Consider the following 13625-nt stretch of genomic DNA (forward strand, 5'->3'; position numbering starts at 1 on the left):
GTGTGTGTGTGTGTGTGTGTGTGTGTGTGTGTGTGTGTGTGTGTGTGTATGTGTCTGTGTGTGTCGTCTGTGTGTGTCTGTGTCTGTGTCTGTATCTGTGTTCCTTTAAGCCAAGGGTTGCACACGAGCGGGACCAGGCATGTAGAGTAGAGTAAAGAGAAGCAGGCAGCCAGCATTATGAAGTGGTAACAGCTGGGGAAAACTCAAGCTTCCTGCCTGGCTTCAAAAGGCAGGCTTCCACTCAGGTGGAGCTGATGTGGCTGATGTGGGAATGTGAGCAGTGTTGCCAGACCTTCAGATCTTTCATGGAAAGCCAGAATTGAGAATCTTCTATGAAATCTGATTTTTAAGACACTAAATAAGCGACCAAATAAAACACATATGAGCAAACTTTGCCTGGAGATCAAATCTCTCTTGTGGCCTCGGCTGTTAAGCCTTACAAGTTGCAAAGTTTGTTCCCCCAGAAAATGGCAGTCTTTAGAGTAAAGTTGAGAGACAAGGGAATGAGCCAAAGCAATAAGAGCAAAGGACACACAAACAGCAAAGAACACAAAAACAGCAAAATACATCGAATTTACTGTTCACATTCTGAGCAGATTGCTTAGTCCATTTGGAATGCTCTTGTTTTATGATCTATTAAATACAATATACATTTAAAAAAAATCTTACTGTCTAATGTGGTGAGAGCTAAAGCAGGTAATGCACATATCACAAATTATCACTTAAGGATGTAGATGATAGATCCATAATTTAATGATAAATGACTTTATAATCTGGAGATGGTGCAAAGAAGTTTGGGGGCCAGACTTATAAAGCCTTGAATGGCCTAACACTTTATCTAGTGAAAAATGGTTATACCCTTGATCTTTCAAGAAAGTAACTGTATCAGAGTTGTGATGTAACAAACTAGAACTTGATACAGGAAGAAACTGTGGTCAGAAGATTGTTGCCATAGCTCTGTTAATGCAGCCTGGATTCAGACCAGCAGAGAAATTGGTCTAGAGATCATCTGGCTGTTCTTTGTGGAAGCTTTGCCCACATCTCTTTGCTACCATTGCTAAGTGAAAAGCACTGGTTCCAATTGGACAGCACCAGTTCTATAAACAGGTCCATTTCTGGATTGCTTGCTGGGATGGGGCCATTGCTAATTCTAACATCCTGGCAATAATTTGTCATTTAAGAGTCATTAATGTATTTGAGTCAAGGTATGGCCAAAGACTAGGAGACTGTGTGTGCTGGCAGAAATACCCCAGAATGTCACCTGGTCATTTCCAGCATACCGCATCAGAACATCTCACTCTTCTCTTTTGAGGCAGTATTGTTTCTCTCCCTCCATGAAGGAAAATAGACCTGGGAAGACTGACTGGGATGGCTAACATGTATGAAATACAAGTTCTTTATCAAAGATGGTCTTTGCATATGGTGGTTTCTTGTCTCTTCACAAATGTCTTTCTGCAAATACTCTTGCTATCCCCAGTTGATCCTTAAAGAAACATGAGTAGAAAAAAAAATAAATAATGGTCTTACCAAGTTAACGTAATTAGTAACTTGCTAGGGCGTTATTCTTTTCCAAATGGTATGGCTCCAAGAGATCATGCACTTGGGATGGCTAATCTGTCAGTTTGGGATGGTTAAATCTGGGATGTGGACTGTCCCATGGGCTGTGATCTTGGGCTGAATAAAAACAGGGAGGAGAGTACTTGGACTGAGCACCAGGTATTCGTCATTTTCTGTGGCCTGATGCACTTGGATGTGATGATGGCTTACCTGCTTTCCTTACCATGAAATTCCGTACTCACCAACTCTGAGCTCATATAAACCTTTCCTCCCAGAAGTCACTTTATCAGGTGTTGTATCTCGGCAGCTGGAAATGTGACTAATACACAAGCATACCATGAGGTTATTCAAGGACTGTAATTGATAAACAATGCAAGCAGGTAAACACCCCAAATGTTTATATTAAATGCAGGAAGGGTGCTGCTTGCGCATTTGCGAACACACTAGAGCTTCACTTCCATCTCAACTTTCATAAAAAGAGCAGAGAAAACATTATGTGAGTTCCCCAAAGAATGTAGAGTGCTTGTGTTGCTGCAAATAGGTGAGTGACTAAACCTCCTTAACGATTTGGCTCTTAGGATCTTAGCAGCCAGGTAATAGTTCATTTACCTGTATGCTTTACATACATAGTTCCGACTTCACTGTGAAGTAAACAGGTAAGAAAAGCTCTTTACCCAAGTCTTTACAAAGCACATGTTCAGGTGGCTCTGACCTGACATGGCACTTTAGTAACCGGGTTGAATCACATTTGCCAGTGGCCAGTTATCATGCATTATACTATGCAACATTGTATTGAAATTAGATCTAGCTCTGTAGGGGCTTGGGCAAGATGAAAAAAACGGGTCCCCAACAGTGTTCCTCTTAAATATAATTGAAAAGGAGGCAGGCATGAGGACACCTTGTGGCTCATACTGCTGAACAGCAATCCCGAAGGGAGATGACAATTTGCTACAGCGGTGTTGTCAAGACAAAAATGTCTTGTATTCTGATGAGAGACCTAACAGAAGGTAGCACAAGTGCGCACACACACATACACACTCACATACACACCCTTATAAATGGGCATCTGATTTTTTTTTTTGCTTTGCGGGGGTTGCTAGTTTATACTTAAGACAACACACCCCAGTTGTGTTGGGACCCCCAAAATTCTTAAGCTTCATTCTGGAGAACACTCCTTATTCAGTTTGGAGGGTGTATATAAGGCAGCAAGGGATACAGTCAACACCATGCCCATGGTGTGTGCTAAGTGCACACTTGTTAGATAAATGAACCAAGATAAGCACCAAGAACATAAGCAGATGAACATAATCCACCATCGTATTTCCTATCGAGATAAATGTAGTGTCTAATGTCTTCGGTGCAGCCAAATCACTGGTATTTATGTTGACTCCTAGCCCTAGATAAAAAAGGGCATCAAAGGAAATCCCCTTCGTCTATGTCTCTTGAAGTCTGAGTCCCCAAGAGAAGCTTTTTCCCTACAGCTCCGTGGTGGCAGCAGATCCCTTGTCAGCCTGATTCCTACAAGTCTGACAGCAGATGCTCACATTCAGGAAGCATCCTGGTATCTATGACACCTAGCGACTTCTTCCACCACTTCTCTGAACTTTCACACAAGGGACTTCCACATTATCTGAATACTATAGAGTGAGGGCTTTCCGATCAATCGATCAAAAAGCCAAGCTCGCTGCATAGGATAAAGCCTTGACCTGGAAACCCTCCCTTTCCTCTGGCACTGTTTGAGCTGACAGGTTTCCTTGACATACAAGTTTCAGAACGGGGATGTAACCATTGCTCCATCCCTCTCACATCACTAGCAAGTATATTCTAAGTCCATATTGTGTGGCATACTTGCAGACGTGTGGATTTTTCCACATCATTTGGTGACATTTTACACAGTTTAATTTCTGCTCTTTCTTTCTAGACCCTGCCTCCCAACTCTCCCTTTAAACATTCCGAAACCAGCAAAATTTCATAGAGCATCCTACCCTGGGCTCAAATCCCTTCCTGTCCTTCAGTATCTCTTTGCTTGGCTGCTGTGAAGTTTACCAGGAAGTGTCCATCTGTTAGATTCAAGCATCCCAAAGAAAGGAAAAGGACAGCAACGTTCAACTGCAGAGGAGAGAACATTAGTGGAACTGAAAGGACGGAGCCTCAGAAGATGCCATGGGAGAGGGACCTGGGTTCCAGATGCCCCCAACCCCTCAGGCTGCCAGGTGAAGACAGCTTTCAATCTGGAGGAGGCTCAGGACACTACTGAAACCAAAATTGGTTTGCACTCACTATTTCCCTAGCTATCAGTTCCAAGGTCACAGTCACTAAAACTGGAAACTCTAAAATGACTTCAAAAAGGCAAACGCTAACCAGATTTCACACTGGATTTCATTTTACTTGGCATTACAGAAAGAATGCAGGTATTAAATAGACTGCTTCCTGTATACAATGAGGTTAATTAGTGGTGAGGGATGGAAAATCAGTGTAGACATAACTCTTTGCGACAGGTATCAAAAATAATCCCCTGATCCCTGCAGTCTCCAGCTGCATTGAAAGAGGAGCAATATAAAGGACTCTTTAAGCACACATTTTTCAAACATTCTCCAGGTGTCCTTGCCCAGTTAAATAGGCCCCGAGATCCCTGCTCCTGTGCCATTTCTTGCTCTTACTTAGAGGCTCAGCTACTCACACTGAATTTTTGTGGTGCCCAGAAAGGCTTTCCTACAAAGTGGCTGAGATTGCACACAGAGACAGACAAGAGAACAAAAAGCGCTGTACCGAGGCCTGAATGGGACTTCCCTAAGCTCCTTATCAATAAGGTTAATAAGGGTCTATGCAATTTACTGATCACTGTAAGGCAACAGCCTCCTTGCACTCCCAATCTCCACGCTGCTGCTGCTGCCTGTTAATGCCTTCCACAGCCAATCACATAAAAGAGCCTTTGCCTGCACTCCAGAGAGGACGCCCCAGTTCAGGATCCTGGCCTCTATAAAATCGCTGGTCTGTTATTACACTCCTACCTGCCCTAGTTAAGCAGATTAACAGTTATTTCCTAGAATTTGATCATGAGGTTCTTTGTAATTGAAGCTGGAGTACTCAGATATTACTAAAAAAATGTATTTCTGAGAAACACACTCCTTTTTTCCTCTGGTTTAATTTTGTTATCCTCAATCATATGCACGATATGAAAAAAATCCAAACTTCTATCTCCTCTATAAAATACATGTCATATCAAAAAGGTGACAAGAGGGGGGAAAAGTAATTAGTGAGTTCACAGAGTTCAGTAGGAAAGTTAAAATGGAGTAACACATTACTTTTTATGTTAAGATTTCACAAGACAAATCTTGCCTGTGTTTTAATTGCATGTGACCCTGGCAGTCCTACTCTGAAATGAAGTGCCGTAAAATTAAAGATGACAGACGCTCAAAACAAGTCTTGTGATCTTGATTAAACTACAAAGACCACACTCTGTCTGCTGTAACTCAGATATCATGGGCTGTTTTATTTGGGGAATTGCTTCATTAATGCCTTCTTTGACTAGACATGTTTATTATTAAAAAATACTGAATATGCTGAAATCTTGCATGGCTAAATAATTTTTTTTTAAAAAAGCAAATTGTAAATGAGAAATGTTTAAATATGCCAAAGACCTAATTCATTTTATAAATGTTTCATGATTAAATACATATATTGGTTATACATACATATATATGTATAAATATGTACACATGTATAAATCACATATAGATGAATGTGTACATACCCTCTCTGATGCACATATAGCCTACTCCTACCTAGGGCTCCTTACAACGGGCTCGGGAACCAGGGCAGTCTATCTGCCATAGTTCTTCCTAACCATGTCAAGTATCTCAGGTCAACAGCACCTAGAAAACTTAGCGTTACCTTATAGAAATGCCTTCTGGCAAATATGATTTGTAATTCTAAACTTTTGAAATGTAGTTTGGGAACAGAATGGGTTAGACTCATGACTGTTAATAGCAGTCCATTCTACCTAAATTATACATATTATAGACTAGACTTGGTTTTTTGTTTTAACCCTGCACTTCCCCTTTGTTAAAAATGTTTTTAAAACCAAGGTATTGGGAGGAAACTTCTTGTTAGGCTGTGCCAGCATCCGGACCATGCATTCCCACAGTCTCAGGAGGGGGAAGACTGGAATGGCAGATTCTCTAGGTCAGGCCTTTATCCTCAACATAAGCAGGGCTAGTGTTCATCTGTAAGTTCCCCTATACTTCTAAATCTTCATGATTGAACTATTTCATCCTATTTCATGATGACTGTTTTCAATAATACATTTTATTTTAGGGAATAGAAAAATACTATATTTGTAATTAACATATTAATATAGATCCTAGTGTCCAATGGATTTATACAATCAAAGCTGGGAAGTTGCATTTCCAGAATTCATTATTTTGCTGTGTATTCCTGATTTCAGGCAAGTCTCTATATATGTGTCTCAAGTTTTCAGGTTTGGACTACATATGACAGTTTCTGTCCTATCCAATCAAAAATAGTGTAGCTGTTTTTATTGGAATGAACCCTGGTGGCCACACAGAGGCACCTTGGAAAGCAAAGGACACAATGGTTCCTATAAGAAGCATCTTTACTACAAGTATTCTATCAATTTTTCCTACAGACATAAAGGTCCATGTATTTATGGGCCATTTATTTATATACTATATCTTTCAAAAATTAGTCTCCTTGCCTTTAAGATTAAATATTTATTCCTATATACTTTCTGAACCCTGTGTGTAGATCCTTCAAGTATAAGGTATTCTGTCTTTAACAAGCTGAGTTTTACTATGTTAGCAGGACTCAGGATTATGAACATACTAAAGCACTCCATAGAACCTCCCTATGACTATAAGACCCTGAAGATCTATGCTCATACTGACTTTGTGTCTCAGCCTCTGTCCCACCCTTTGGGTTGCAATCCTTTGTTCTTGCTATTTCTCCCTCTCAATACCTCTTCTGTGTCCAAGTTTCCACCCCTGCCTTGCTCTCACACGCAGCACAGACTGCTACTCTAGAGGTCATGACCCTCTGTACCACTGTGCTTTGGGAGGCACCGGGATTTTCAGAACCCATAGGCTACATTCTTTGTGTTTCCAGAGAAGTGTGCAGTTTGTAATCAGAGATCTAGATTTATTTCTATACTTATCGAAGCTACTATCTTATGCCCAGTTTAAATCTCAGAGCATTCACTCTCAACACCATCCTCTAGTTTCTACCAAGCCCTTGGCAATCTAAGAAGGTTTCTGCCCCACTTCTGGACAGGACAGGTTTGCCCAAGGGATTAAAAGTAGATCCAACAAAATCAATTAGCTCACGTAAGGAAATGAGAACTCACCCTGAGAGAAACTACCATTTAGAATAAGACACAGAGGCACCTATGAAATTAAGACATTTGAATGTTACCCAACAAAGACATTGAGTATCTCAAGAACAAAATCGATAGATATGCACATCGCCTGTTCTCACAATGCTCACATGTAAACGGTGCCAGATACGTGGCCCAGTCCTGCATGGTACTTTTAAGCTATTAGCTGCCATACATCAAAAGCAATCTCATTGCTTTTAATAGGATTACATGGAACCCAAAAAGAAGCAGGAAAACTAGGTTTTGACTGAGTCACTGGCCAGTAATTTGAATGTTTAACTAAATGATTGGCTGCCAAATTGACAGGTCATCCACACTGAACTAGCCACTATCCCATGAATTTTCATGACAGGAGCCACAATGGCTCATTTGCATGTGTGAAATTCCACTGTGAAGCTGGCTTTTAAACTGGCTAACACAGCCAGTGATATGTTCTGTGGTGCCACAAATTATTGTCCTAAAAGTGTCATCACATGACATGACCCAATGTTAGTGTAGACCACAGCCCAATCCCTTACAATTAACATTAATAAATAAATAAACAAACAAACTCAGAGTGTCAATCAACACAGGTGAATGTAAAGACCAAAGAAATGGGACTAAGAGTAGGGTTAGAACGTAAAGAATGGGGGGAAATAGGAATTACAGCAAACGCAGATGAGCACCAAAAGTGTTCTTGCACAAGAAAAAGGTTTAAAACAATATTGCAAGAGAAGCTTGAGATTTGCCTAGGCGTGTTGGTAAGAGCTACATCTCATAGCAATGTGCAGTGAAAAGTGGGCATCACTGGGGAAACTATTGATAAATACCTGCTAACAGCTGCTTCTTTACGATAAACAGGGACAACCATGCATGCAAGCACAAACTCCATCATGCGAAGTGCTTTACGGAAGGACTTACAATCTAGTCCTGGGTGAAGCATATTGGACATAAAAGCAAAACCCACAAGACCTTACACCTGCCTTCAGCTATGTTGTTGCCATTTTGCAGTGATACTCTGACATGCTGTTTTATTTGGGGGAGGAGGTACGGTCATCGATGGAAGACTACCTCATTTTCCAAGGAAATAGAGCTGGGAAATAGTTTCCTTGTATATGTACCTTTTAATAAATATTTCTAGCCCTTCAAAATTGAAAAGTTAAATATGACAAAAATTATCTAAAGTATACTTACTGAAACATTATTTATAATGGGAAAGTAACAAAACTCTTAGTGATAAAGATTTGATAATAAAGCCAATGATGAAATATGACAGAGGATTTAGGGAACCTGTTGTATATAAGTCTCATCAATTATAGGTACAATATTATGCCATTAGTGTTTATATACTGCAATATGTATGCATACACAGAACAAAATATTATCAGTGGTTATCCTTGGGTTGTGAGATTATTGGTAATTAATTTTCTCCCATTGTTCCTGGCATATCCCCAAGTTTTTGCTTTTACCATTTGTTACTTTCATAATTAGGAAAAAATACAAGTATAATTTTAAAAAATATGTAAGTGATAATTTAAGACTATATATGGTAATTGATACAGACAAGACACTCTAAAGAATTTCAAATGAGATCATGTTAAACAGGGGCATAGTGAAGCCAGGAGAGGCTCCAAGACACAAGGGTGTGTTGAAGCAAAGCCAAAATAAGAAGAAAGGAAGGCACAGACACAGGGTAAGACAAGAGCAAGGGCCTAGGAATTTCCAGAGTATAAAGGAGCAAAGACAAGAATATCAAGGTGTGCTTGGGAAGTAGGATCAGCTTGGTCATGAGGAGTCCAAAAGTCCAATCACTATGCATCTTTTAGGGATCATCTTTTAAATGGTGGAACTGAGAAAAACAAGAATGCCCTTAATGTGACAAATTCTCTAGCTAGCAAAAGCACAGAGCACCAGACATATACTTTGGCTTAGACACCCAGTTTGCATGCCAACTTCACAGTAGAATTTCACACATGAAAAGGTAGGTAAGGGCCAAATTTTGGAAGCCCTAAATGCCAAGCAAGAGAGTTGGACTTGATCCTGTAGGCAGTGGGGGACCTCTGAAGTTTTAGGCAGGGGGGTAATGAGAGCCAAAACATTTCAGCAAAGTTATTCTGGCAACACCAGGTAGGAAGACTAAAAGAGAAACAGCTATGTGTATCTTCTTACAGGTTTCTTACATTGAAAAAAAGATAGATATCTTTTTTTCCTGTGATGAAACCTTTGAAGGAAAAAATGAGGCCTTGGAACGGAGAGGTAGCCTGGTGGTAGAGCCCTTGGTTTCCTAATATGCACACAAAGCCCCTGGTTGATCCCTAACAACACAGAGAGCCAATGCTGTGGGGGTGGGGGCAGAAGGAAAGAGAAGAAGGAAAGAAAAGAGAAGGAAGGAAAGAAAAGGGAAAAGAAGGGAAATATAAAGGATCCGAGAGAATGGAAGGGGAAAAGGAAAGGAAGTGATATCTTATAATGTGATGTCATACGCTTGTAGTCCCAGCATTTCAGAGAAGCAGGAGGATCAAGATCACCCCTGGTTACATATCAAGTTACTTTAAAACGTTGGCATTTTGAGCAACAGAAAAATATTGAACCACTGTTAAATAGCTCCAGATTTGGGTCCAGAGAATGCCCTGTGAGACTTCCAGATCCTTAAAGGAACATCCCTATTTTCTAAGACTCATTGTGTTAATCTGTAAAGTGGGGACAAGAATATCGACTGAATAGAATTGCAAAATGGACCATGTGAGATTATGAGAGAATGTATTAAGTTAATTGGGGGGGGGTACCCATTGTTAACTATTGCTCTCTATATCACTACCAAACCTGAAACTGTTATTAAGACAAGCAATTCTGATAACTAATGACTATGCTGTTTGATGTTAACTCTCTAATGTAGACATCAAGCAGGAAAGGATAAAACAAATATAATTCAGAATCATGGGCATCAAAAATATTCAGAGGATAAAATCTGGATCTCCTGTGCCTAACACATATAGAATTCATCTGGGAAAGAAGATGAGTGCTGAAAGTCAAAAGAAATCTTGAGTAAATTAGAAAGAAGAAGCTGACTGGCAAAGGCTGCTGAGAGTAATCACGTACCGTATCTATTCTCAAACTGAGCTACAGCCCTGTCAGGATGAAGGAACAATAGTGCTTGACGGGAACTTTTTTGAGAAAACTTCCAGATGAGCTTCTACTAATCAGTATTATTTCAACACAACCTTACTTTGTAATGTGTCTGATATATAGTTAGAACAAGCAGACACCTTCATGGTTTGGATTAACACATTCTGAGATCTTGGAGAAATAACAGATCTTGAGTAGGAAACATGTAAGATCAACCTGGAACAGTTCATGGCACCAAAAGTCAAGGAATCACCAAAGGGCCCAAACTACGAAAGGGATGATTTCCAATGGATGATTTCTGCTCAATATGGGTGTGTTTTAAAGCTACAGGTTGACATTCATCAAATCCAACAATGCTGTCTCAATGACAAGGAGAAAAACATCCATCCATGAATGTTCGTGTTAAAGTCTACTATTCTCAACAATGCAAGGTTTTGCTTTTCATACCTCAGGTCCTAGCTACCCGCTTTCAAACTAGAGCTTAACTGAGCCTCAGAACCCCATAGGCCTCCAATGTGTTAGCATGAATACTGGAATTCTAGAAAGAGAAAAGGCAGTCCCATGTTGTCTTTAAGATACACAACAAGATAATCCCCCCCCCAAATATTTCACCAATCTTTCTTTTACATATCAACTAACTACAGCCCCAGAGAGCTCTAATGCCTCTGAACTCTGTACACTGGCACTCATGTGCTCATAAACATACAAACACATACAACTAAAAATAAATCTATTTTAAAGAAAAGACACACAAAAATACTTAGTAATAGTAGTAGAAATAGTAATAGTAATAGTAATAGTAATAGTAATAAACCACTTTGTACCCATCAGACCTCAGGAGCAGTGCTAGACACCAAAGCCTATGACTATGAGGTTCATAGAATTGAAATAAGCTTGACTTAAAAATGGATTTTACTACCAAAATATTTGTGTGAAAGGGAAGCCTCTTAGGACTCAAAAGGCTGAAGTGAGAAATCTAGAGGTTAAAGATGTACTTTGGAGTCAAAGTATAATAGATAAATTCATATAACACAAGATGTCCCAGCACTGGGGTCAAATAAACATAGCTTTGACAACTGCCGCTGGCATTCACAAGCTGTGTAATCAAGTAGAGCCCACTTTCAAATCGGAATGTTCTCATTTATAACATGGGGGTTATAAAAACAACCTGGAAGAGTTAGTAATGGCTTCAGTAGTAAACCAAGTAGCAAACAGGTACACATGCTGCATGTTCCTCAATAAGTGACATTTATTTTTGCCACATTTATGTGAATATAGGGGAAGAGAGCAACCCTAGAAGAACAGTGGAAAGACATTGGAGTTCGTGCACAGATGTTTTCTTTCCTATTTCCACATTCCACACCACTGCAGTCTGACCCTAAAAAACAGACGCCAGCCAGAAGGAAGCCCACCCAAGAATCATAAAGACAGATGCCAAATTGAATTAGTTAACTCCTGATTTCAATATAAAGACATCCTATTTTATGAATCAAGACCTTAAAGTCTACTAAGACCACATAGTAGTCTTTACTTTAGATTTTTAATGTTTAAAGTACAGAAATCATTAAAAATATATTGAACATGGATCAATCCACCGAACTGTAAAGTGTTGGCACTCTGTCAGATCTATATTAGACTTCTTAAATAAAAAGTGAAACTTTGCAGATAGAAAGCCAAGTGTCCTTTGTTCTCTGCCTTGTCTTCTTTTCCTTCATACCTCAGAAGTAAGGACAGTGGTGAGCATGGCGTGGATAATTCCAGAAAATATGTTTCAGTTCTTTACAATATGAGTGGCTCACATAACTAGTGTACATGCTAGAATAATTTTCTGCCTTTATTCATAGAAATTCTATGTTTGATTCTGAAACATGTATTTTGCTTTTTATTTGTTGTTTTTCTTTTTATTTGAGCCTGCTGTTTGCTCATCTTAAATCCAATTTTCTAATTAAATTTAAACAAAGTCTAATTTAAACAGGAAAAAAATTAGGGTAATACTTTTCAGCAGACTTCTGGAAACATGCATTCACCGTTCTAGAATTACTTCTGTTTCTTGACCTCTTTGGGGGACTTTCCTTGTACCTATCACTTCCTCAGTGGCCTTATTATAATTCATTTATTGTGTCAATCAGGTAGCCAGTCGCTCGGCCAGCTGGTCAACCTATATCTACTATGAGCCTTAATTGGGCACTGCAGTGTTTTGCATAGTGAAGATACAGACAAGATTAAGTCAGAAAAGATCACTGCCTTCAAACATCTTAGAACGTACTTGGATGGATAAATTATTGAACAAATAAACAAGATAGTTTCAGCATATGTTATTTCCTAACAAAATGAAGACATCACTTCATGAAAGCAAGAAGTGTGGTGATTTGACAGCTGCTTCAGGAAGGGTAGTCAGGGGGCCTCTCAAGGGAATGTATGCTTTCAAATGGGAATTTTAGCAACAATTGTGAAATGGGCAGTGTGACAGTGCTGGGAGTGAGCCCTTCATGCAAAGAAAACACAAAGAGCAAAGAGAACTCACTCACTCTCGGTCAAGACACCATGAAAGTCAGGGATAATGACAGCATGAGCAAGAAGGAAAGCAATGGGGGTAGAAATGGTTGATCCAGATCAATGATGGGGTATAAATCGAGGCACTCCTTCAACTTCTTGGTTTAAGATGCCAGATGGTAGTGACATTTACTGATATGGAGGAGATTGAGAGAGAAGATAACTTATGGAGGCAGGAAATGAAGATGTCCTACTGTTTTAAACACTTTAACTTTGAGGCGATTTGATGTTTAACACATCCCCTACAGGGCACTGAGTAAGCAGTATGCATGCGTCTCATGGGGGAGAGAGAAAGAGAAAGAGGGGGAGAGAGAGAGACAGAGAGAGAGAGAGAGAGAGAGAGAGAGAGAAGCACATAGCTGCGACCAAGTTAGTTTATGGAGCAGGAGAAAGAAGAGCACAAAGTGGTACTGATCAATGAACATGCCAAACCCACAAGGCTTCAACCCTAAACAGAGACCAACTGAGCAAAGCTGGCAACAGGAGAGGTGGTCTTCCCCAGGGAAGAGCATAGCAGTTGGCTTCCAGTGCCCATCAGCCCTGAGAACATATAGAGGTAACATAGACCAACAGGTTAGATTTAGGAATATATATGCAAATATATTGTATTTGCATGCAATAACAATTGATGAAAAATGAGACCATGAATGTGCAGGAGAGTTGGGAGGAAAGACAAGGGGAAAATCTTGAAAACAATGTGAACAACAAAACAAGAAAATATGGTCTAGGACTACTACTGTAATCATTACTACTGTAGTGCCAACTTTTCAGTGAGAAAAAAAAAATAAGGGACTATTGAAAATTACTAGAAAATAACCAGAAAGGTTAGGAAAGCCCTCTGGTAATCTCATGTGTCTATGTCATGACAAGTACTCTTGCAGTGGAAAGAGAAACAGAGAGTCCAGGTAGGATCTAGGACAGTAAGACAAAAATAAGTATGAAGTAGAGTCAAGAACATGTTACTACTGCACTGTCTTTGAAGAAGAGGAGAGACATGAAATACAGGAAAGAAGCATGG

At 39.7% G+C, this 13625-nt stretch overlaps 1 protein-coding gene across 1 annotated transcript in view; it reads left to right on the top strand.

Annotated features, from left to right (window-relative positions):
* The window catches only part of Arhgap15 (Rho GTPase activating protein 15), a 627570-nt gene extending 622449 nt beyond the window's left edge, over positions 1-5121 (top strand). The window contains exon 15 of the mRNA XM_021155710.1: positions 3479-5121. Within this exon, the coding sequence (XP_021011369.1) occupies positions 3479-3504 (26 nt within the window). The 3' untranslated portion in view covers positions 3505-5121. The remainder of the gene's footprint in view (positions 1-3478) is intronic.
* Positions 5122-13625: the final 8504 nt, after the last annotated feature.

This window comes from Mus caroli, chromosome 2, assembly GCF_900094665.2.
Source record: "Mus caroli chromosome 2, CAROLI_EIJ_v1.1, whole genome shotgun sequence".
NCBI classification, from domain to species: domain Eukaryota; kingdom Metazoa; phylum Chordata; class Mammalia; order Rodentia; family Muridae; genus Mus; species Mus caroli.